The sequence below is a fragment of the Balaenoptera physalus genome (genome assembly GCF_965194825.1).
Source record: "Balaenoptera physalus genome assembly, chromosome: 20".
In the NCBI taxonomy this organism is placed as follows: Eukaryota; Metazoa; Chordata; class Mammalia; order Artiodactyla; family Balaenopteridae; genus Balaenoptera; species Balaenoptera physalus.
In genome coordinates, this window is record NC_138901.1 from 24952389 (window position 1) to 24976384 (window position 23996).

The window sequence follows — 23996 nt, forward strand, 5'->3', positions numbered from 1 at the left end:
TGCACAGAAGTCTTCTGCTTCGGTTCAGGACGGCGCATGGGGCATCTCTGTTGAGCTTTTTCCTGTTTTACCCATTAATGATTCTTTAATGGAGTCCCGTCTGGTAACTTGTTTTCATTAGGCTGCCAGGACCCTGGGCCCGTGCTGGGCACATAGACGGGGAGGGAATCGAGGAGGCCAGTGTTTCCCTGAGCCTCCAAAAAGTGCTCTTTTGGAGCTGGTTGGGATAGGGAGGGACAGTTCTGGTCCTCGCTGCTGGGGAGGAGCACTTGGAGTAGTTGGGGCTGTAATCCATGTGTAAAAGTCATAAGAGAGTAAAGAGCAGGTTGGCCTTATTGGCTCATCAGGGAAGGTTTCCTGGAGGATGTGGACTGGGAAAGAGGCAGTGCAGGTGGAGAAGCCTGCAAGAATAAAAGGGGCTGGCAGTGTCCAGGAGGTTGATGAGCAGATGAGAGAAGACTTCAGAGAGCCAGCACCTCTGTCTGGGGAATGGTGTGTCTGCTTCCCCAGAGGCAGCCTGAGAAGCTGCTCTGGCTCACTGGGTTTCTCTCCCTGCAGACTCCCCTGTCCTGGCAAGAGCTTGAAGGCGAGCGGGCCAGCTTGAGTACACACAAGCGCTCAGCGTCCTGGGGCAGCACAGACCACCGAAAAGAGGTAACTGCCCCCTTTGACTCTCTGGCCCGGGAAACTGCCTCTCGTCTACCCCCAGCACCATGGACACATCCGCTCCAAAGTGGACCCACATTTCCAGTCTCACCTGCCTCGACCTAGCCTTTTCCTAATGAGATGGCGCCTTCATAGCTGCCTCCCAGCCTCCTGGTGGCCTGGCTTCATGAGCCCAGACCCTCCTGCAGGCAGGGGCTTGGCCCTCCAGCAGCCTAGCTCAGGGTTGGGGTGGCCATTGTTCTCACTTCACTTTGAGGTTGGATCCAGATAAGCGTTTCAGAGACTGGAGAAAGAGAGCGAGTTTCTGGGAGTTGGAAGCCCCCAACCTCATCTACTACTTAACTACTCATCCAGCCTTATTTGTAAAAGAAGAGATAAATAATGATGTGTCCTCAAACACTTCTTCCTGGCCCACCCTCCCTCTCATGAGGGCCACAGGGGTTGAGGGTGAGAAGAGAAAGCCATAGACTGGATTCCAGGGCTCCCAACCCAGCTCCGCTTGGCATGCTGTGGGGAGCCCCCAGGAGGGCCAGCTCACCAGGGCAGTAGCTTTACAGGGCAGTAGCTTCTGCCCTCTTGCTTGCAAGAACAGAGAGAGAATATGAAGTATTTAAGGCTAGTGGGAAATACAAAGTATTTACAGTTTGTAATTATCAGAGTATTTACACTAAGGACCAGTAGGTCCAGAATTACAGATGCGACTGGGACAATATTTAAAATTGTTGATGGCGCTCCATACTTGTTACAGGACGTGAAGCTGGGACAGAAGCTGATATGCCTTCTGGAGAGGCTGCTCCTTGCTCAGTGCAGTCTACTTCAAAACGGGGGGGAATCCTTCCATCCTTCTTGGTCCCAGGGCCTTTGAGATAGCTGTGAATGTATTTTGAGGAGTGGATTCAAAAACATCATTTTCCATTTCTATTAATAGAGTAGTATTCCATGCCTTTGGAATCTGCGAAAGACAAAAATGGTTTCAGTGTTGTATATTTTTAATTTTTCGGAACGTGAGCCATCTGTGGAATACATGGTAATTCAAAAAATCCAATAATCTGGTTACTATGGTGTCCAGCTTGCCTGATGAGCCTATCCTCACAGTTTTGAACACCACTGAGGTATTTTGAGATGGAAGATTAACTTCCGTCTTCCTTTTACGTATTTTCATGGGCTTCTGGCAAGAGCCACGCCTGGGAGGGAGGACCCAGTGCGCTTTTGCTTTGCTTCACCTGCCTGTCCTCTCTCCCTCTCCCTGCCGCCAGATTACCAAGTTGAAGCAACAGCTGCAGAGGACAAAGCTTAGCCGCAGTGGGAAAGAGAAGGAGCGGGGCTCCCCCCTCCAAGGGGACCATGCTGTGCGGGGAGCACTGAGGGTACGTCCCTTCCCCAGCCCTCACCCCTCTGTCATCCTCTGTGGCGGGGCCCCTCGGGTGGGCGGGTCCTCTGAGCCCTCCTGCACTGCAGGGCCTGTGGCCACGTGGGTGCCGGGTGAAGTTTTGGTGCAACTTTGGAAAGGGTTTCTTGCTGTGCTGCATGCCTCTGTCCTCCATCCCCACCCCCTGCACAATTGAGGCCATGATGCAGACTCTAAAAGCACACTCTGGGCCCCTCAAAGCTCTGCCTTCTGGAGAAAACCCCACTGAATGGACCTATTGCAGTTGGTAACCGAATTCTCCTCTACTCACTTGGTTTTGCTGTGTAGACATGACTGTTACCCCCCTGGTCAGAACTGATAACTGCACGGGGCTTGGTGGGGTTCAGTGATGGCTTCATTTACCTCCTCCTCAGGCGTCCCCTCCCAGCTTCCCCTCAGGGTCCCCTGTCCTGCGACTGAGCCCCTGCCTGCACCGGAGCCTGGAAGGGCTCAACCAAGAGCTGGAGGAAGTGTTTGTGAAAGAGCAGGGTGAGGAGGAGCTGCTGCGGGTGAGTGGGGGCCGCACCCCGGATGCACAGATAGGCAGCGTCTTGCTGAGTCTGGACACAGGGAGTTGGGACTCGTGCTGTCCGGGGGCTCACAGGCTGTGCACATGTCAACAGCAACATGCCAAAACCGCCCCATGGGAGGAACACAAATTGAGTTTATTAGACTCAGATGGACTTGACCACAGGAACAGCAGAGCTGGGTGGGTGAAGTTGGGGAAGACGTTGGGGCATTGAGTGGAAAGAGAAGGAGCAGGGGTCAGCAGGGAGGAAGGCACCTGGCTGGGAGGAAGGGACTAGGCATCACTCTTCAGCCAAAGCCCCAGCTCAGTGTTCCTGGCATACTCATCACTGTCACTGTCACCGTCACCCAGCTGTGCCTCAGTTCAGGTGGCCCCAGTACTAGAGTTACTGCTTCCCTTCCCTCCATCTCTACCTGCTGACATGCGTTCATCCTTCATGCCCAGTTGCCTTTGTGCAGCTCTCTCCCCCGCTCCACTCCCAGGCAGAGTTATTTGCTCCCTTTTCTGCAGTCTCAGGCACATTTTTATACTGACACAGGACAATTGGGGAATGCCAGTTGGGCAACATTAATATAATTCTAATGGGCACACTCCTCAGTTTATGATTTACTTGCTGGTTGATTTTTAATGTGCGTATATGTAGGATTTTACACGTGCACACAGACTGGTGAGCTGTGGACACAAGTACCATTGAATGTTAAAAAAAATGAGGGGGGGGTGTATTTAATACATGATAATAATCTGCACGTTCGTCCTGCAACGGCCTGTAGCTGTTACAGTGTCCTGGTGGTTTGCCCGCTCTTGTGCCCCCATGTGTTATTCACCTTTGTGTTCCCAGAGCCTGACACACAGGAGGCCCCTGCCCTCGTGAGGCTTACAGCCTTGTGGGGGCAACACCTTGATGAAACCATAAAATAAATATGTAGTCATAAAGTTCTATCTATGAGGGAAAAGAATGAAGCGCTCTGGGAGAAGCAGGAGGAGGTGTCTCTTGGATTGGGGGTTGTTGGGAAAGTCAGTGACGTGAGGAAATGGTGTCCTGCTGTCACTGTGTGTTGTGAATAGAGGACAAGGACAATGGCAAGGGGATGACCCTAAGGGTCACCGCAGCCCTGCCAGCCTGCAGAGACAGGCCTGACCCCCACTCTTCCTCGGCAGATCCTTGAAATCCCTGACGGGCACCGTGCCCCAGCTCCCCCCCAGAGCGGCAGCTGTGATCATCCCCTCCTCCTCCTGGATCCTGGAAACCTTGCCAGCTCTCCCTCCATGCCCCTGGCATCCCCCCAGCCTTCTGGTCAGACTAGCCTTGAGGAACACCAGGGTGCAGCCGAGGAGCTGACGTCCATCCCCAGTGACAAAGGTAAGCTGGGGAGGCCCAGGCTGCGGGGCCCACATGGAGTATGGGGTCATCTCCATGCCCTTTTCCAACTCTCATCAATTTCTGGCCAGGCATTTTTTACTTACTAACCAACTAGAATATCTTTGGGAGTCTTCTATATTCCATACGTTATAGTGGTCCTTGATACAGATTCTAATTTGTAATTTATATGAAGTTTCTGCACTTACAATTTTATTTAATCCTCACTGGAATCCAAAGAAGCAATCCCTCCCACCCCCAGTTTTTGGCTGAGGTTCAGCATGCCATCGTGGAGAGCCCATGAGCCCGTTCAGGTGTCCACTGTACCCATTACCAGCAATATATCTCAAGGCGGGTGTGAACGCTGTAAATATAAGAATGTGGTCTTTTGCCCAGGGTCACACAGTTTGACCCAAATCGAAACCCAAGCTTTCTGATTCCAAATCTCCACTTTCTATTCGGCCGTGGCTGCGTCACTGCGAGGACAAGATAAGAGTCCCTCCTCCCCGTCATAATGATCCTGACATTCTAAAGCACTGTTGCCTGCATCACCTAACTTGATCCTCACAGCAACCCCATGAGGTAGGCTGGTCAAAGGCATGATCTAACAATACAGAGGTAAACAGAGCATAGAAAATAAAGAATAAATGTGAGATAAATACAGATAAAGTCAATATTTGCAACCTAGGCAAAGTACATTTGCTGTGTGGAAAGTGAGAGGAATCTTATCCCACAAGTTGGGTTCAGTAAAGATTGCTTGTCTGAGTCAGTACAAGAGCTCTTCCTGGAAGAAGGGATAGATTTTCAAGACCATGGAAAGGAAGAAGCTGTGGTATGCTGGCAGGCAGGGCGGTGCAGTCTTGGAAGAAGGCAGAGATAGAGATGTTAGGATTCCTTCAAGTCTGAGACTTGGAGTTCCAGTCGCAGTCTGCCTCCGGGGAATATGGAATTGTTATTAGACCCAACTTTTCCCTCAGTTCAACTGTAATTTTTTATCCTGTATAACAAGGTCTGTATTTTTTTTTTCCCTTACAATTCTGGTTTTATTTTCTTTTTTTTTAAATTTTATTTTATTTATCATCATTATTTTATTGGGCCTCTTTTTATGGTATCTAATTTTTTTTATTGGAGTATAATTGCTTTACAATGTTGTGTTAGTTTCTGCTGTACAGCAAAGTGAGTCAGCCACACATATACAAGGTTTGTTTTCTTGTAAGGCTGCCTCAAAGATGTTTTAAGGTAGAGTGTAGACAAACAACCTGGATTAACATAACCACTGCCACCCACCATACCATATCTCCCAGTCCTGCCCCTTTACACCAAGGCCTGAGTCTGGGAAAGCGGAGACCTTCCTTTAGCACCATGGGACTCAGCCTTACTCTGTTTGCAGCTTCCCCTCCAGGCCACCCAGCCTTCCTTGAAGAGGGCAGCCCATCTCCAGTCCTTGCCTTTGCCGCCTCCCCTCGACCCAATCACAGCTACGTCTTCAAACGGGAACCCCCGGAAGGCTGTGAGAGAGTGCGAGTGTTTGAAGAGGCCACGTGAGTACCTCAGCGGGTCGATGGGGGTCAGGATGTGCGAGGGAGGAATAGGGATGCGGCCTGAGCCCTGTGGCATCCCACCTGATAGGCCTCTCTTTAGTCTGACTCCCTCTTGTCCTGGAGACATTGTCAGCTGTAGATGATCAGTATTGCAGTCTTTCCATGACCAAACTTGTTGACATTACCTCCTCTGAGCACCTAAGTCTTTGCTTATCATGATCTCCATAGAAACCTGCTCTCTGCCCACATGCCAGCCACAAGCGCAGCAGGAGCTGGAAAGGAAAAAGATCTGAAACCTAAATCCTTTGTTTCTTCTATTTTTTTCCATCCCCGGGGAAGGTGTGAGAATTTGCTAGACCATAATCAGAGAGAGAACATACTAGTAATTCTCTTCAGGCAGAGCTTAGAAGCGCCTCATGCCCACCGGTGTGGCAGGGGGAGCCTAAAAAGCTTTCTGATTGCTTCTGAGTCAAATCTTCACCCTGCAGCTGCAGTGGTTCAAGTGTCATGAACTCCCAGACAGAAATTTCCAGTCCTTGCAAGTAAGGACTATGGAATATTCCCAAACCAGACTGGACAATTCAGAAGTCATTCTTAAGTTGATTTCTTTACTACAGTTCCCTCCCATTAGCAGAGAGAATCAAGAGCCAAAACTTTCCAAATGCCCCACAGTCCCCCTCAGCAGGAGCTAAGAAGAGAGTTCATCATATTCCCACTGCCGCTGTAATATTCATCAGGGCCGATTCACATTGGAAGCTGTGGATTCGATGGCAGTGAGGAAGTTTAGTTATGGTGTGTGAGTGGAGATTTAGCTAGGACAGGGTGTGGGGCCTTGATGGCTCCATCTGTATATCAGATAAGGGAGAGGACAACCCGTGGTAGTCGCAGGAGGTACGTATATGACCCAGAGTGGGAATTATGGAGAAAGCCAGGGGCGCTGAGGGTTTGCTCCCATCATCACTGTTGCCTGGCGTCTCTCCAAGAACCCTCGATCCTCTGGGGTCATGTGGGGGGAAGAGGCCAGATCTCGTAGCTTAAGCAGACTCTGGGCTCTTGTACCCTTCCCCAGTCCACAGTATAGTTGAGTAATTACAACCTGGAATTGGTTGTGGCAATTAGGCTGTTGCTTGTCTTTATTCTTTTGTAGGCTCATAAGGCCAGAAGAGGTTTAAAGTCATCTCATCCAGCTTCCTGCCCCTGTGTTAACCCTTTGAGAGAGGTAGTGATCCATCAGTTACTTTCTTAGATATCCTGGGATAGAAATTCTCAGCTCATTGGTGTCTCTTCATTGTATGAACTTTCCTACTGGGAAGTTCTTGTGTTTAGTGGTTCCTCTGCCACATTTTCCTCTTCCTGGCTGTCCGTCGTGTAAGGTTCCCAGGGAGGGAATCAAGCCGTTCAGGGTCACGCCGGTTGCCCTCACGTCCTTCGAGTGTTACTTGGTCTCCCCTGGGTCACCCTCCTCATGCTTGCATGCACACACTGAGAGCATTCCCTCTCCTGCCCATCCCCCACCTCTTCCTAAAGTGGGATTCTTTTTTTTTTTTTTTTTTTTTAATGAGGAGTCTTTTTTTTTTTTAATTGATTGATTGATTGATTGCTATGTTGGGTCTTCGTTTCTGTGCTAGGGCTTTCTCTAGTTGCGGCAAGCGGGGGCCACTCTTCATCGCGGTGCGCGGGCCTCTCACTATTGTGGCCTCTCTTGTTGCGGAGCACAGGCTCCAGACGCGCAGGCTCGGTAGTTGTGGCTCACGGGCCTAGTTACTCCGCGGCATGTGGGATCCTCCCAGACCAGGGCTCGAACCCGTGTCCCCTGCATTAGCAGGCAGATTCTCAACCACTGCGCCACCAGGGAAGCCCCTAAAGTGGGATTCTTTTAAGCCCTTCTCAGTCAGTGGGCACCTTGCCGCTGCGGAGTCCTCTGGGACCCCAGGCTTCCAAACACACCCTGCACACGGGCCTTCGCTTCCCTCTACCTCTCCTCCCATCTCTCACGCTGGGCCAACATCTGCCCTCCTCTGCGTGCCTCGCTCTTCTTCCTGCATTTGGAATGATTAGAATTCTACAATTAAAATAGTAATCAATTTGTCAAGCTGTACACTAAGTGCATTCTTCTGTATGTATACATTACACTTCAAGAAAAAGTTAGGCGATGGGAAGCATTGGTGCAGAGCTTGACTATCTTCCCACACTTTTGTCTTCTTGCCCAGAATCCTCATAACCAGCAGCTTCTCAGGGCTCTTCACCCTTGAAGCATGGCCAGACATTCTCCTTCCTTTTTTATCATAAGGATTCCTTGCTCTAGAACTCTCTGACCTGACCTCTTTTCATCCTTTCATTTCCCCTACATTATCAGAAGGGTAGGGATTCTTTCCCCGTTAGAGGTGAGGCAGGTTAGGCCAAGAGCACATGGTGAATCAGAACCTAGATCTCCTGATAAGGTCTAGCTGCTGTCCTTTCCTCCCAGCAAGGGTTTTGAAAATCACACCTTTCAAATCTGCTCAAGAATTAGATTCTTGAGGTCAGTAGATTTCAATGGGGGATACTTTTCCCCCCAGGGGACATCTGGCAATGGTTGTCGCAACTTGGGGTGGGGTGCTGCTGGCGTGTGGTGGGTAGGGGCCAGGGATGCTGCTAAACGTCCTACGGTGCACACGCTAGCCCCCACAACCAAGAATGACCCAGCCCCAAATGCCAATAGTGCTGAGGCTGAGAAGCCCTGCTTTAGGCTATAAAAAGTCACTCTGCTTGGATCTCTGCTTTCAGGCAAGTGGTCTGCCCCTAAAACACTGTTCACTGATGAAACCTCTCAAATTAAAAGATCTCTCGGTCTCCTCTTCTAGAATCACACTGTGAGGAAGTTCTCCTTCCCGTCTAGCTTTAATCCCTCCTGTTGGGATTAAAGTAGATTTCTAAATCTGCTTTAGATTAGATCTAAATCTAAAGTAAAATCTAAAGTAGATTTCCTGTTGTTTAGCCATATTTCTAAAACATGGAGAGCTGAGGGGCCTACTGAGCACTGGTTGTTGCTCAGTAGCCTGTCGTTTTTTTGGTCAAGTTACCAACATGTTTGAACAGAGACCTAGCTCCCTTGCTCCCCTGACGCTGTGACACCTCTCATCCCTTCTCACTGGCTGTTTGTGTGCATGCACACACATATGTCTGTGTTTCTCTCTCCGTCCTCCAGGTCCCCAGGTCCTGACCTGGCCTTCCTGACTTCCTGTCCTGACAAGAACAAAGTCCATTTCAACCCGACCGGCTCGGCCTTCTGCCCCGTCAGCTTGATGAAGCCCCTCTTCCCCAGCATGGGCTTCATCTTCCGTAACTGCCCCTCAAGCCCGGGGTCCCCCCTTCCCCCAGCCAGCCCCAGGCCACCGCCTCGGAAGGATCCAGAGGCCCCCAAGGCCTCCTCGCTGCCATTCGAGCCTTGGCAGCGCCCCCCACCGTCAGAAGAGCCCGTGCTTTTCCAGAGCTCCCTGGTGGTCTGAGGGCCCCACCCCCACTTCACCATGGAGACCAGTGCCTTGGTGGCAGGCCCCTCCCGAGCTCCCCTGAGATGGGGGATGAAGGAGCCCTTCCCTCCTGGCCTTTGAGCACTTTCATTTATTGTGTCAAAGCCCTGGGTCCTCTTTCCGACGGACCCCTGCCCCTTCGAATGTGAGGGGACCTGCCTTCTCCACTAGCAGCTGGGCAGCTCACAAGTCACACCCGTGTTCTTGTCACCTCTCTCACTTGGTGGAAAACTCACCCAGAAGGTCTTGGGTCCCCCACCCCTGGGTGTGAGTCCAAAGGACTGTGTACGGGGCCCTTGTCTTTATCATGGAGCAAGCTGGCCATGATTAAAGGAGAGGGGACACCACAGATTTCCTTACCTCTCCTCCCCAGACACAGATGAGGAGACCCGAATAGATTCCCCCATCCTCTCAGTCCCATCCCCATACCTCCCTCTCATTGGAGGAGCTGACCAAAGCAGCCCGAAAGGGCCATAACACTTGACCAATCCAGCTGCTGGCAGAGGGGGAACCAAGCGTTTTCCTAAGTGGCATTTTCATCTCGCTTTCACCCTAAGATTGTCTTAAGCAGCAGCCCAGCCTGCCCAGCCCCAGGTGGGTAGTAGGGGAGAGGGAGAGCTGGCATTCCTCCGGGTGGCAAGTGGTGACTCTCCACCCTCCACCTGCCCCAGGACTGGGTTGGATTAGAAAAATGCCTATTTTTCTTGTATCGATGTAGAAACTCTATTTTCTCCCAAAGACACTATTTTTGCAGCTGTTTGAAGTTTGTATATTTTCCATACTGCAGAGCTTACACAAAATCGAAGAAGAATGTTAATGTTCAAGTTTTATTATCCTGTGTTTAGAAGTTGTGTTTTTTTGTTTGTTTTTTGTTTTTTGCAGATCTTGGTGTTAATAGACCAAATAAATAAGTATTCCCAGCAGCTTGAGGTTCTGTTAAATATTTTTGGGGGGAGGGAACGGGATGGAGATTGAGGGTATCATATTAATCACTTCATCCTTGTCTTTAAGAGCAGCCTTTACTTAACACATAATGTTGGGTGGATGGATCCAGAGTCTGTGTCCTCAGGACAGCAGGCTTGCATTCTCTACTTGGACATAGAAACAGTGGGGCCAGGGAGAGTCTGTCCAGAATGAAGAGTGTGGTGGAGGTGGGGTGAAGGAGTCAGAGGGGAAGTCATCCTTTCTCGGGTGAGCCTGGAAAAACACCCTAAGGGAGAGCAGATTTTAGCAGGGACATAAGGGTGACCAAGGGGAGACAGTCTGACATTGTGGGTGCTCCTTGCACCAGCAAGGAAAACAAGATGAGGGAATGGCATTCAGATCGAATCTCTGGGCACAGTTTTGGGGAAGCTTTAGCTCCTTGTGAGTGTTCTTTTCACATCAGTGAGTACCCACAACACAGAGGGTAGAAGAAACTGTTCCTCAGCTTTATAGTGCCCCCCCCGTAAGAGCTCTTAGGCTTTTGGGGAAAATGAGAATAACCATCTGAACATTCTGATAGTGCTTTGCAATTTACAAAGCATTTTCACAAAAGACACATTACCCCCACTGTACGGGTAAAAAGTTGACTACTCCAAGGGCAGTCATAATAACTACAATTATATCTATCTATCTCATAAAACCTCAAAACAAACTCTTAAGCCAGGCTATCCCAACTACCATGTACTGGCTAGGTAAGCATCAGATACACTGTAAAATGCTTTACATAAAATGTCATTGAAATATCACAAACCATCTGATGTGATAAATCCCACTGTACTAATGAGGGAAGGACAAAAAAAAAAATTGATAAACTTTGCCCCCAAAACACAGGTACAAAGCGGGGAAGCTAGGACTGGGAACCAGATCTTTTGAATCCAATGCCTGTGCTTCTAGCCACAGTACTCTACCGCTTGTTATTATATTTCCATTAATTTCTGATGAGGAAACTTGACTCAGAGGTCAAGTGAATTGTTTGAAGTCCCAGCTGGTAAAGAGGTAGAGCTGGGACTGGAACCCCAGCTCCGTGCCCTGGAATCGTCGGCTAACACAGTAAAGTAAGCCACTGGGCAAGAGAGCAAATGTGTGGGGGTCCCCCTCCCCAACTTATATAAAGGACACAGGGGGTTGCAGACAGACCCTATCTTCTACTTCTTACCCCTCCCCTGAAAGATGTTTGGCCTACCCCCAAAGTCTTAGTGAGTCAGGCCCGGAGGGATGGGTGTGGTGCTGCCCCGAGTTTCCTTCCTTTGCCTGAGGCTGTGCCAAAGGAGCAGGCTGCTAGAAGGGGAGAAGGAGCCTCTACCCAAAGAGCAACCCAGAGTCCAGTGATTACGGTGGGGCTTGAGGCCGGTAGTGGCAAGCCCTGGGGTCAGTCCGGCCCTAGCTCTTGGTGTCAGCAGGTGGAGGTCCGACACTGGGATGAGAGAGGGGCTCCAACAAGGAGCTCATCAATGCAGGAGGGTTTGCTCCCTTGTTGGTGAGTTGTAAGACCCTGAAGAAAATCCACTTCGGCAAGCTTCCATTTCCACCTGGAGGATGTGAGGAAATAAGATTAGAGTTGAGAAAGAGTAATGACTAATAAATACCTTAAACTTGCACAGCACACTTTACAGTTTATAAGACCGTTTCACCAACCTCAGCTCAACTGATCCTCAGAACAGTCAAGAGGCGACAAGGTGGCTATTATTAGTAATAATATAGACTAGGAAAACTGTAGCTCGGAATTTAGGTGACATGCGTAGGTTACCCTGCCTTTAAGTGACAGAACTGAAACAAGAGCCCTGCCGCCCTTGGGAGCCTAGTGATGTGCCCTAGGAGGAGGACGGCTCCCCAAAAGCCAGGCCTTGAGCAACGCTCTTCTGGTAGAGGGGTTAGAGTCGGGGACGCTGGGCAGCAGCTAGGGGGCGCTAAGGCTGCATTGCGATTTACGGGCGTTAGGACCCAGCAGAAGCCTGACAGCCGACCGGGAAAAAGACTCTCCGATTTGCCGGGCCGGCGCACTCCTCCTTCCCGCCCACCTGTCTGCCTTTGCACAGCGCAGCCAATTGGTTACCTCCACATCCTTATACGTCATCATTCCACGTCCGCCTACCTCCTAGGCCAGCCGTCGAGCTCCGGGTCTCAGTTGTCCTCGGAGTTGCCTGGTCGGAAAGTCTCGAGGGTAAGGCGTTACCATCGGGATAGCGGGCTCCCCTGGCCACCAGGGACGAGGCCAAGGCCCCAGGGTGGGTGTCCTTTCCTTGGAAGCGGGTTCAGGGTTCTGAAGAGTTTCACCTCGGCGGTTCTGAGCTGGCAGTTCTGGCGGTGGCTGCTGAGGCCCTGCTCAGCGGCGGTCGCATGCAGCTCCTATGAGGCCCCTGTCGCCGGTCGGCGATGTCCGGCTGGACTTGTCGCCGCCGCCGCTGCCGGCTGTGAGCGGGTCTCCGGTCGGGTCGTCCGGGCGTCTCATGGCCGCTAGCAGCTCCCTGGTGCCCGACCGGCTGCGCCTGCCTCTCTGCTTCCTCGGCGTCTTTGTCTGCTATTTCTACTATGGGATCCTGCAGGAAAAGATGTGAGCGGATCCCCGGGGTCGGAACGCAGACCTCCGCCCCCCTGCCCAGTCCACCTTGTCTCCCCAGCCTGTGGTCAGGTTCGCGGTTCTCCCGCCCCTGGCCCCAGTGTTCCCTTTTGCACCCCCACGCCGCCCCGCCCTCCCGGCATCCTGACCGCCTTTGCCGCTGAACCTGCCTAGGTTTCCAAAACGCGAAAGTTGGTCTCTGGATTCTCGGGAGCTGGTTATTTTTCTTCCCTTGGTTGCTGTCTTTTCCTCTTGGTTCTGAGGAGCTAGGTTTTACAGGCTTAGGTTTCCATGACCTGTGCCGGCCCCTTTTTGGAACTCCCATATGCTTGCAGGTAGTGGATTCCTTTGCCCTCGGCCCTGCTGCTGTAGCCCAAATCCCTTCTTCTGCCCGGGGTACCTCGTTTCACCAACTAATTTTTCACGTTTCCTCTAGCTCCATCCTGTACGGATATTTTTTTCCTTCGGCTACGGGATCAGCAGCCTGGAATGTCTAGTTTCTAGATCCAATAAAATCAGCTCCTGATGTCAATGAGCTCGGTGATCCTTACCAAACTCTCCCTACATCTAGAGAGGCAAGAAAATTTCAAAGCGTTCAGTGGCTCTGGATTAGTAGATGGCACTGAGGGAAGTATACTAATTCCTCCCCTCTTTCTCATGCATTTCATTCTTAGAACAAGAGGAAAGTATGGGGAGGGAACCAAGCAGGAGACGTTCACTTTTGCCTTAACTTTGGTCTTCATCCAGTGTGTGATCAATGCTGTGTTTGCCAAGATCTGTGAGTACTTTGATAGTAATCTGTTGTGTGTCCCCTCCCCTTTGTATCCTAGGCATTAGATCTAACTCTCAACACCCTCAGCCCCTTTAGTGCTTGCAACAGCCTCTCTGTTCGATTGATAAAACTAGTGGCTTTGGAAAAGGGTGAAACCCCATTTCCTTAGATTAAATCAACTTCTCAGTCAGAAACGTGCAGGGAATGGGTCTTCTGTGTTCCAGATCCCCATGAGAATACTTAAAGCTTTTTCTTTTGTCCTTCTGATTTTCCTTTATGTGTCAGCTTCAAGCATGTTTTGAGCATTCTCTCTTTGTTCCCTGGGGGCTAACAGCAGGGCTAACTAGTCCCTTGAACTGAATGGACACCCCACCCCTACCCCTGCCCTCCATGAGGTCTTGTGTTAGGGTTAGGTGGGATTGGAGAGTTGGAGAATCTTCAGAGATTTCCCAGTCTAAGAGGACAGAAATAGTTTGTGCTTCTCATCTTATTTGACAGGCAAATTCCTTTCATGTGGCTTCGACTTGCTCAGTGGTCCATCCTAGGCTCACCAGCTTTCTCTTGTATGTTTCTTTTGTCTTCTCCCAGTGATCCAGTTTTTTGACACAGCCAGGGTGGATCGTACTCGGAGCTGGCTCTATGCTGCCTGTTCTGTCTCCTATCTGGGTGCCATGGTCTCCAGCAACTCAGCACTACAGTTTGTCAACTACCCAACTCAGGTGAAACCTTAGGGTGGAATGAGGGTTGGCTCAGAAGTTGCTTGAAAAGGATGAAAGATTCTTCCCTCTGGTCTGTGACTTAAATAAAAAGAGAGTGTGTTTGGGAAGTTAAGAGTGTGAAGAACCATAGATCTGAGGTTTAGTGGTGGTGGGCTGGCCGTGGTAGGGCTGCTTTCTGAGGCTGCAGTCTCTGGTGCAGGCCCCACACTTAACTCATCTTATCGTAGCACCTAGTACAGTACCTGGCACATCAAAGACGCTCAGAAATTATTTTTGCTGAATTTAATTTCAGGTCCTTGGTAAATCGTGCAAGCCCATCCCAGGTAAGCAGAAGAAGATGGTCGCCATCTTCCTTCCTCACTCTTCCTGCAGTGAGCTTGATCCTCCTCTGCTAGAGCTCTATTCCTCTGGGCTTTGTCATCTCACCATAGCTATCTCTAGGGTTCCCTCCATCCCTTCCTCCTGCCCATCCTTTATCACTTCCTGTGGTGTTGGGTGTTCATTAGCTGGTAATCCTCACTGTGAGCCAGAGGCTGACCTAACCTGCTTCACATAGTCAATCATTTTGGTGTCCCATGTGTTTATGTTGTCATTAGACACCCTAAATCCCATTTGATCATCAGTTTCCTTTTCCTCAACCTGTCACTCTTCCCTACTGCCCCTCCCCTGCCCTGTTCCTTCCTGGAACTTTCACCTTTGTTCTCTACCTCTTCCCTTCCTTATACTCTTTGCTCAACCTTGTTGCTCAGTCGTCTCTGTCTAGGTGCCAGCATTGCACCCTACTTTTGTCCTCTGTCGGCTTTCCTTCTCAGACATTCTTTTTTTCCCATGAGTCTTTGGCTCCTAGGAGGAGAGTGTTGGGCTTGTCAATGCCTATGGGTGCCTGAATTTTCCACTCTGTTTCTTCCCTGTAGTCATGCTCCTTGGAGTGACCCTTTTGAAGAAGAAGTACCCAATGGCCAAGTACCTGTGTGTGTTGCTAATTGTGGCTGGAGTGGCCCTTTTCATGTACAAACCCAAGAAAGTAGTCGGCATAGAAGAACACACAGTTGGCTATGGAGAGCTGCTCCTGGTATGCAATCCTGTTGGGAAAGGAAGCCTTTTCCAGTAATCTTAACAAAGGAGTATCCCCAGCTATGCAGGCAGAAGGCCAGTTATATGTTTTGAGGGAGGTTGTGATGTTTCTTGCCCCACATTTCTGGTCTTTGTCTGTGGCTGCAAAGCCCTTGGCTCTGCTAAGGCCATAGCGGGGAGCCTAAAATATTTCACTATAGGTCAGCTCTCCTTCTGGGGAAAGGATGACTCTGAGTCCTGTGTCTAAATGCTGGTGTGAGGTTCCAGAGACCTGAGAGCAAAGAGGAAAGGAATAGTGTGTCTCTCACTGTGGCTTTCCAAGGAACGTGGAAGGAAGCCAGGGTTAAAAATAATACTACAGGGCTTCCCTGGTGGCGCAGTGGTTAAGAATCCGCCTGCCAATGCAGGAGACACGGGTTCGAGCCCTGGTCCGGGAATATCCCACATACTGCGGAGCAGCTAAGCCCGTGCGCAAACTACTGAGGCTGCGCTCTAGAGCACATGAGCCACAACTACTGAAGCCCACACGCCTAGTGCCCGTGCTCTGCAACAAGAGAAGCCACCGCAATGAGAAGCCCGCACACCGCAACAAAGAGTAGCCCCTGCTCACCGCAACTAGAGAAAGCCTGTGCGCAGCAATGAAGACCCAACGCAGCCATAAATAAATAAATTAATTAATTAATTTAAAAAATACTATAGTAGCTATTACTTACTAGGTGTTAGGCACTGTTCCAAGTGTTCTACATGTAAACTAATTAATTTTTACAACAATAACCTCATAACTTAGATAGCATTATCTCCATTTTACAGGTGAAGAAACTGAGGCAGAGAAAAGTTAAATCACTTGCCCATGGTCACATGGCTGTTAATTGGAAGAGTTAGTGGCTTACATTGCCCTGGATTCTAATCCAGGCAGTGTGACCGCAGAATCCAGTCTCTGGAGCACTATACTCCAAGCCAGGAGGCTAACGTGCTGGGACTAGATTTCCTCTCTCCAGCTTTAGTGGAAGAATGAGTGTGGCTCACCATGGGTCGTTCTAGGCCCCTGCACGCCAGACTTCACGGCATTGCGTTGGGAAGTGGTAGGCTTCCTGCCCTGCTCTGATCACACTACATCTATGTGGCTCAGATCGCCTGTCATTCTGGTGCCTGAGGGGAGGAGGGAACTCACATGGTCTCTCCCCACCCTCCGCCTGTGGATGAATGGCAGCATTTTGTTCTGAGGACTCTGTCTTAAGGCAGTGGCTTTCTGAGGGGTCTGAGAAAGGTGAGAGCTCTGTGTCCTGCGTTAGGGAGGGTCCCGGTGGCCTTCTCACTGCAGGCTGTACTCTTTCTTTCCCAGCTCTTGTCTCTCACCCTGGATGGACTGACCGGCGTTTCGCAGGACCACATGCGGGCTCACTACCAAACGGGCTCAAACCACATGATGCTGAACATCAACCTTTGGTCGACATTGCTGCTGGGAGCTGGTAAGGAGCAGTTCTGCTATTCTTTCTACGTATCAGCAGAGGGCAGACTGCCCTCAGTCCACATAATCTCTAGCTCTGGTGCCAGTTGCTAACTTTGCCCATCAGTTCTCAGATGCCTTTATGTCCAAGCCCCTGAGAAGCCTTCTTGGAGAAACCTTCACCAGTTGGCTCTGCTTGCTACTTGTTACTGGCACAATCAGGGGTAGACCTGTGCCAGGTATCATGGGAGGACACACAGTAGTAAAATGCTGGGGTGCCCTGGGAACTCGCCCTCTTCTGAGGGAGATGAGACATTGGTATGTGGTGAATACTGAATATTGTTCAAACACGGATGTATTTGCTTTTAAATCAGTGCTTCCTAACTTTTTTCAAATCTGGGCACACACAGGGAGTATTTTTCATACAACACACTAGGGTTAACAGAGGAGGCTACTGATGGCTGGAATCGACCAGTGCTTGGGGCTGCCTTGAGCTAGAGATGTGTGGGTCAGTATCTTCACAGCATCTGAGGTTTGCTGCTTTCAATCACTTTGGCAGAAGTAACTCATTAACTTCCAAGTATTTCCCAGAAGAGTCTTTAGTTAGTTTCTCTAACCAGAAAAATAGGAGATGCCTGATGGGACAATACAAACTCACTCCATATGTTTTTCCATGCCCTCCTTCAGAGTGCTTTAGCAGGCCTCTGCAGGTGTGTGAATATGGGCACACAAGATGCACCGTTCATCTTTTGACGTTTCTTTCTAGGAATCCTGTTCACTGGGGAGCTCTGGGAGTTCTTGAGCTTTGCCGAAAGGTACCCTACCATCATCTATAACATCCTGCTCTTTGGCCTGACTAGTGCCCTGGGCCAGGTGAGTGCCTTGATGGAGGGTGGCTTGGATTCCCCAAAAGAGACTGGCCTGGCTGCGAGAAGAGGGGTGGCAAGATTAGCCGTGATGTCCTGTTACAGACTTTAGAACTCTTGGCAGATAGATAGCTAAGAACCAGCCTGACATAGTCTTTCCCTGTCTTTCTCTAGAGCTTCATCTTCATGACAGTGGTATATTTTGGTCCCCTGACCTGCTCCATCATCACCACAACTCGAAAGTTCTTCACCATTTTGGCCTCTGTGATCCTCTTCGCCAACCCCATCAGCCCCATGCAGTGGGTGGGCACTGTGCTTGTGTTCTTGGGTAAGTCCCATCCAGAGAGGGCAGCTCTGGACCACACAAAGGGACAGTGACAGAGCTTTATTCTTTTCCCTTAATATTTACTTGTATATTTGTGAAATTTATTAGCTTATTTTAGAGAAAATTTTTTATAAGAGAAAAGGAAGCGTTACCTCTCTCTACTCCAGCTTTCCTAAGGAACATTTCATTTGAGTGATTTCTTTCCAGTGATTCTGCTTTCCCCAGATACTGAGCAGGGTAAAATTATTATACTTATTCCCTACTCATTTATGCTGCTGTGGATAAGCTGAGAGACGTAGCTTAGAAGTTTAATTCTTAAATTTCTTTCAGTCTTGCTATATTTTTTTTTTTTTTTTTTTTTTTTTTTTTGGCCGCGCCACACGCGGCATGCGGGATCTTAGTTCCCCAAGCAGGGATCGAACCTGTGCCCCCTGCAGTGGAAGCGCGGAGTCTTAACCTCTGGACTGCCAGGGAAGTCCCTGCTATATTTCATATATACATGTAATTACCAGTATCTTGGTGATTTTTTTTCATTTGATACCAATCTCTTTTCTCTGAGGAGCTTTTATAAAACCAATGTTTGAAAACTAGTTTTATTTAAAGTTCCAATTTTGGAGAACCAAGGCTCACCCCCACCCCCCTACCCCCAAATCATTTGTAGGCTTCATTTCTCCCCACAAAGTTAAGCCCGTGTTCTCTCTCTCTATAGGTCTTGGTCTCGATGCCAAGTTTGGGAAAGGAGCCAAGAAGACATCCCACTAGGAAGAGAGAGACTACCTCCACTCCAAGAATATTTTAAGTTATTTTCTCGAACAGTGACATCTTTTGGGAAAATGGACGCAATAGAGATAAAGGACTAGGTTTCAGTCTGGGTATTTTTTGTTGCTGTTGTTATTTTTTTTTTAAGGAAGCAAAATCACATACTCTAAAAAAAGCATTTGGATTTTAACAAGACAGAGTTGGCTGTTTCTGTTTTTGATGGCCAGGAGCACAGCCTCGCACAAGTAAAGAAAGAAAGAGAGAGGGAAGAGGCAGAGCTTGGTGCTCATGGCCCAAGCTGCTCCCTCGTGGGTGTGGTTAACCTGGCTGGGTGGCCAGTTCCCCCAAGAGCTGTTGTGCTTGTGGCTTCTGTTCCCACAGGCCAAGGTCTAAATATGCCAGGACAGGTAACTGTCTGTCAGACCCAGAGAATGTAAAAATCACTTTCTCTCTTAAAGCTCTGGTGGGCAAATATTTCTTAAAAAACTACAGATATATTCTCTCCTTGAGAATCTTGTCTCGAGGTTGAGATAAAATGAGCCCAGAGCCTCAGAGTCTGCTGCGTGTTCACATTTCCCCACTGCCTCCCAAAGCTCAGCCAAAGTCCAGAGCGGAGACTCAGTGTGTATGTCATGAACAGCTTTGGAAGGTCTGATTCCCTTTCTCCACCTCCGCGTCTGTTCTTGGTCCTCTCAGTCCCCTCCTGGGAAAGCTGGATTAATCCCTCCTATTCCCCTGCCCCCTTCAGCGGCTAAAACATTGCAGTCCTCTGCCATCCTGGCTGTGCCCTGGTGTCCCCATGCCAGCTCCTGCCTGTTGAAAGGGATGCTGGTGGAAGGCACGGTGGCTGAGTCCTGGCGTAGAGCCGCCGCTGTCGAATTTTCTGTGTGGCAGTGGGAGGAGAAGGCGGAGCATGGAGCAGAGCCACCTGCCCACTGCTGCCTTCGGAGTTGGAAATCGAAATCCTCCGTGGACCAAACTTTACACATGAAAGTGCATTTCCACCAGCTGCAACTTTCACTCCATCTGTTCAGCAGCCCCAGCCCCTTGGCTCTCCAGATGGGAGCCCAGCCTCCTTCCTGCGCGGCTGCCTTCCCACCCCCCGCCCAGCCTTTCAAGACCTGCCTCACTTGCACTCGTCTCACTCTCTAGGGGCCCGAGTGTCACTGCAGCTCTGCCCCGAAAGGCCCCCTCTCATCTTGAACTCCTCCTTGAGAGAAGAGGTTTTAAATACAACTGGCTGAACTTCCTTCTTTTCTCCACCCCTTTGTTTTCTCTGTTTCTCATCCTGAAAGTTGCATCAATTAGCTCCTTCCCTACTGGACTGGTAGTTCTTCCAAACTGTCTTCTGTGGATTGGTTAGGTGGTGAGACCATGTTACCAGGGCCAGGGGCCTATAAGCAGTCCTCACCTGGGCCTGTTGTTTTAACAAGAGATATTTTCCCAGCTATCAGGCCAGTCCCCTCCACCTCTACCCCCTGCCAGCCCCAACCAGGGGTCTCAGGCATGCCTCATACCAGTCACCAAGAGCAAGGAGGATTTCCAACAGCTCAGCATGGCTCTCACCTGATACTACAGCAAGCCTGTCCTATCCTTGGTGAGCCAGGAGCCCAGTTCTGGTATATTCATTCAGTCCTGTGTCTATTCATCTAACCCTTCCTTCTGCGTGACATGTCCTGTGAACATGCTGGGAGTTCAAAGTTGAGTAGGACCAGTACTTACCCTCTAGGGTGTTCACAGTCTAATAGGGAGACGGGTAGATAAATCATTGCATCTCAGAAATGCAGGGCTAACAACGAAGGAAGGTGTCTGGGCAAGGTGAGGCTTGAGCTGGAGAGAGCACGTAAAGATGAAAGGAAGTGCAAAGGCAGCTTTGGCTCTACCGCCAAGTGGGAAATGGGGTTTTAAACTGCCTAGCTTCTCCCCGTGCTCCTGCTTCAACTCAGTTCAAGTGAGAGCACAGGAGCAGGTGAGTGGCTCTACAGTGAGGCGTCATTTCAGCTCAATTGCAAGATATTTTAAAATGTTGTGTGAGCTGCCAGCTCGTTCGGGGTGGCGTACTCACCTACAGGATCACAGGAACTGAGAGTGCCAAGTCAGACTCGGCGTTGGTAACACTCTGCTAGGTTATAATGGTACCGATAAACGTGAAATACCAGGCAAGTTCAAACAGAAGTATTGTTGATCGCTAACCCTGGGCAGCCTGATGTCTCAGGTTTCTAAGCATCAAAGGACTTTCATCTGCAGTTAATTCTCAGCTATGTGTAGAAGGGAGGGCACCAGCACACACATTTCCCCAAGCACTGGGTTTTCCTTTTGGGGTGTACTGTACTTAATGTCTATTTTGGTCAAACTATCTGGCTTACTTCCTTAGGTGTTTGTGCTCAGGTTCATGGTAGAGTGGTTTTTCCATTTCCTGTACACCTCTTAGCCTAGGGCAAGGGGAGTGACGCACAAATGTGATTTGGGGTAAAACCATAGGGAAGGCTATTCTGCAATTAATCAATATAAGGAAGAAAAATTATATGTTGTTTTTCAAAGGACTTAAAGGGGCAGGAATTAAACATTCACTGTGGGTAATCTCTAAAGTGAGTTCTTTAGGATTGGGTGATGTGTTTTCTCACAGCCCTGTAACACCCCTGTGAAGAGGACTGAGCAGGCATCTGCACCTTTTATAAATGGAAAAACAAGTTAGGGAAGGGGGCAACTTGCAGTAGGTCCCTGGGTATGTCCCAGAGAGATTAACTAGAACTCAAGGTTCCCCGAGTTCTAGTTGCATCTTGGACCTATGCCCTTGGAGGGGAGAGAAGCCAACCTCCTCAAGAGGCCCATTGCCTCTGCCATCTGGTCCCACTTGTCGGTGGAACAGTTTGCACACTTTCTGAGTGGTGCCGGTCACTCTCCCCAGATGTCCTGGCAGAGAAATTGTCCTGGGTCTCTGCGGGATCATTCAGCCCTTCCCACTGAAAACACACCAGCTGTCTTTAGGAACAGCAATCTCATATTTATTGAGCTCCTCCTTTCCCAAAGCTCTTTTAGTTCATGGCATTTTATCCTTACAACACTCCTGGGGAGAGCTTAGGCCAAAAACAAGTCTCCCCATATTCGGAATAGGGAGCCCAAAGTCCACCAAAGTGCATCGGCTGAAGGTCACGCGACTCCGTGGCAGGGCAGGGCCCAGCGTGAGCCTCCGCTTAGCACATGTCAGAGGTCAGCAAGCTAAGCCTGAGCCAGTGGTTTCCAGCTGTTTGGATTTCCTGATGCAGTAGAATTTTCAAATAATTTGGGGGGCTGATATAAGTATGCTGGCTTTTTATATTTTCAAGTAAGGACTTTAAAAAAAAAATCTAATATCATTATGGCTTACAAAAGGACACTTTAAGTCCAAAAATTTTAGGAAAGGCTATCCACCTCAGAATAAAGAATCCTTCTTCCAAAGAAATGATAGTTGGAAATCATATCACTATATAGGTAATAAGAAAAATTGATTAATTGCAGAAAATGTTCAACATAAAATGTCATCCTATGGTAATACATTGTAAGCATATCACTATGATTGTTGGCTTGAAACACCTTGGTCAATTTGGGGCTTGTATTCCATGATTCAGTCTCCTGAAGCTGAATGTCGCATAAGCATGCTGACAAAGATGGAAGCAACATGCAATGAGGTTTTACATCATTTCGAACATTCTGAGAGAGTCTAAAACAACATCTGCCTGACCTTCTGCCTTCCCTCTGCAGGGTCAAGAGGAGAGCAGGCTGTGGGGCCAGAAGGCTTTCCTCTAAGGGCTGCGGGAGGGAGACAGACTCGGCACCTCTGCTCCAAGGTCTGCTCCCAGGATGTTCAGGCCGAGGCTTTCATCACCCAGCTCAGAGCACCCAGAATTTATCCTGGAAGAACCTCCCCCTACTGGTGAAAGCTAATTTCTGACAGGCACAGTCCTCAGACTGGGAACCAGGGTGCTATGCCTGCCATGGCAAGAAGGCTGGAAAGGAGAACAAAGAGGGTCTTGGAACGGGGAGCGATTTCTTCCAGTGCCTTCCACTCGGCTGAGGCGCAAGTCTACAAGGGCTGGTGGGTTTTCTGTCCAAATATGCCCGACTCGTTGTTATTTCTGGGAGAGGTGGAAGAGGGAAGAGGTTCAAGGCATCCTCCGAGGGAGGGGACAGAATATTTCTTCCTGCCCACTTCTGTGTTTTGTCATGGTGTGTGGGTGGCCAGAGCTAGCAGAAGCATCATGTTTCAGCTTAGGGGCTGACTAGACACCATTTCTTCCTACTCAGGACCCTGGAACTGCCACATTCAGACCATAGCCCTAGAGGGAACGGCACTCTTACACGAAGGCTGAGAACTCCCTGAAATTTTAATGTAAAAATGTGTGTGTAACACAGGTGCTCACACATATGTCAAGCTAGTAGGTTGGTTTTGCTGTGAAAAGGGTCCACAGCTCTCTTTAGATTCTCTTAGGGGTCCATACACAGGGTCCACTGTAATCATGGGCTCATTTAATGGAAACTGATTTCCCAAATAGAGTTATTGTATAACTGGGCAACACTGCAAAATATGAGAAAGTATCATCTCCAGCTCTGTTTAGATGGAGGGGTGAGATTGAGTTTGCAGAGAAACCCAAGGAAGGTAACGCATCCGATTTCATTTCTAGTTTTCTCCTGGCCCCTCCAACACACTTTATCTAAGGTTGTCAGGTTTAGCAAATAAAAATACAAGATGCCCAGCTAAATTTGAGTTCCAGATAAACAGCACATACTTGTTGAGTGTAAGTATGTCCCATGCAATATTTGAGAAATATTTATACCAAACAATTGTGTCTTGTTTATCTGAAATTGTGTTTATCTGAAATTGTGTCTTGTTTATCTGAAATTCAGATTTAGCTGGTGTTCTGTATTTATCTGGCAACACAGTTTGTGGCATTAGTCATTGTCACCCGTTCTCATGGGCCCCTCTTTTTCTAGGAAAGGAAGGCACTCTCAGATGTATCACCGCTTGCAATTCTGTGCCCAGGGCTTCCAGGTACTTTTTGTTCAGGGCCAAACGTTTTGTAATTTCCCTCTTGGCCAGGGGGAGATGCAAGCCCAGACCTAGTCAGCAGGGGGCACCATTTTCTTAAAATAGATCCCCAGTGGCATTTCAAGGGCCTCAGAAAGGGGAATATTGAGTTGAAGTTTCTATTTGCTGCTTCTGTCTTCCCTCTGTAGCTTCCCATTTCTCCCCACCCCACCACCCTGCCAGAGTCATCTGTGTGAAACAAGAATCTGACCCTGTCACTTCACTCCTTAAATCACTTCCAAGATTCCGTGGTTACCTTCCTAATACACTCTAAAAAGCCCTTCGGGATCCCATGGGAGTCTTTTCCTGGCTTCAACTCCTGCTGCTTCCACCCTACCTCATCCCACCCTCCTCACACTTCCGGCACCCCACCCCCACCCCTATTCACCACCAACTATTTGCAGCTTCCCACTAT

General features: G+C 49.3%; 2 protein-coding genes across 7 annotated transcripts in view; both read left to right on the forward strand.

Annotated features, from left to right (window-relative positions):
* FAM117A (family with sequence similarity 117 member A) overlaps positions 1-9936 on the forward strand; it is a 44698-nt gene extending 34762 nt beyond the window's left edge. Inside the window, exons 3-8 of the mRNA XM_082441736.1 lie at positions 559-654; positions 1923-2033; positions 2449-2583; positions 3762-3963; positions 5351-5501; positions 8689-9936. Coding sequence (XP_082297862.1) covers positions 559-654; positions 1923-2033; positions 2449-2583; positions 3762-3963; positions 5351-5501; positions 8689-8989 — 996 coding nt within the window. The 3' untranslated portion in view covers positions 8990-9936. The remainder of the gene's footprint in view (positions 1-558; positions 655-1922; positions 2034-2448; positions 2584-3761; positions 3964-5350; positions 5502-8688) is intronic.
* A 2133-nt stretch (positions 9937-12069) lies between these two features.
* Positions 12070-18711, forward strand: SLC35B1 (solute carrier family 35 member B1). Of its 6 annotated transcripts, none has more exons than XM_082441740.1 (9): positions 12070-12158; positions 13229-13332; positions 13915-14045; positions 14338-14368; positions 14960-15117; positions 16462-16588; positions 17333-17439; positions 17607-17760; positions 18467-18711. In XM_082441740.1, exons 3-9 carry the CDS (start codon positions 13998-14000, stop codon positions 18517-18519), a joined length of 678 nt encoding a protein of 225 aa, XP_082297866.1. In that variant the 5' UTR covers positions 12070-12158; positions 13229-13332; positions 13915-13997; the 3' UTR covers positions 18520-18711. The 6 variants fall into 6 exon arrangements, with proteins under 6 accessions (XP_082297866.1, XP_082297867.1, XP_082297864.1 ...); XM_082441741.1 differs by having other exon boundaries at positions 12143-12222; XM_082441739.1 differs by lacking the exon at positions 12070-12158 and adding an exon at positions 12254-12548 and having other exon boundaries at positions 13936-14045.
* The last annotated feature ends 5285 nt before the right edge of the window (positions 18712-23996 follow it).

Bases quoted from the DNA above. Each gene is read 5' to 3' on its own strand.
- SLC35B1 (XM_082441737.1), top strand. From the start codon at position 12,346: ATGAGGCCCCTGTCGCCGGTCGGCGATGTCCGGCTGGACTTGTCGCCG. The intron at 12,549-13,228 runs GTGAGCGGATCC...TTTCATTCTTAG, and splicing joins GGGATCCTGCAGGAAAAGAT to AACAAGAGGAAAGTATGGGG. The intron at 16,589-17,332 runs GTAAGGAGCAGT...GTTTCTTTCTAG, and splicing joins GACATTGCTGCTGGGAGCTG to GAATCCTGTTCACTGGGGAG.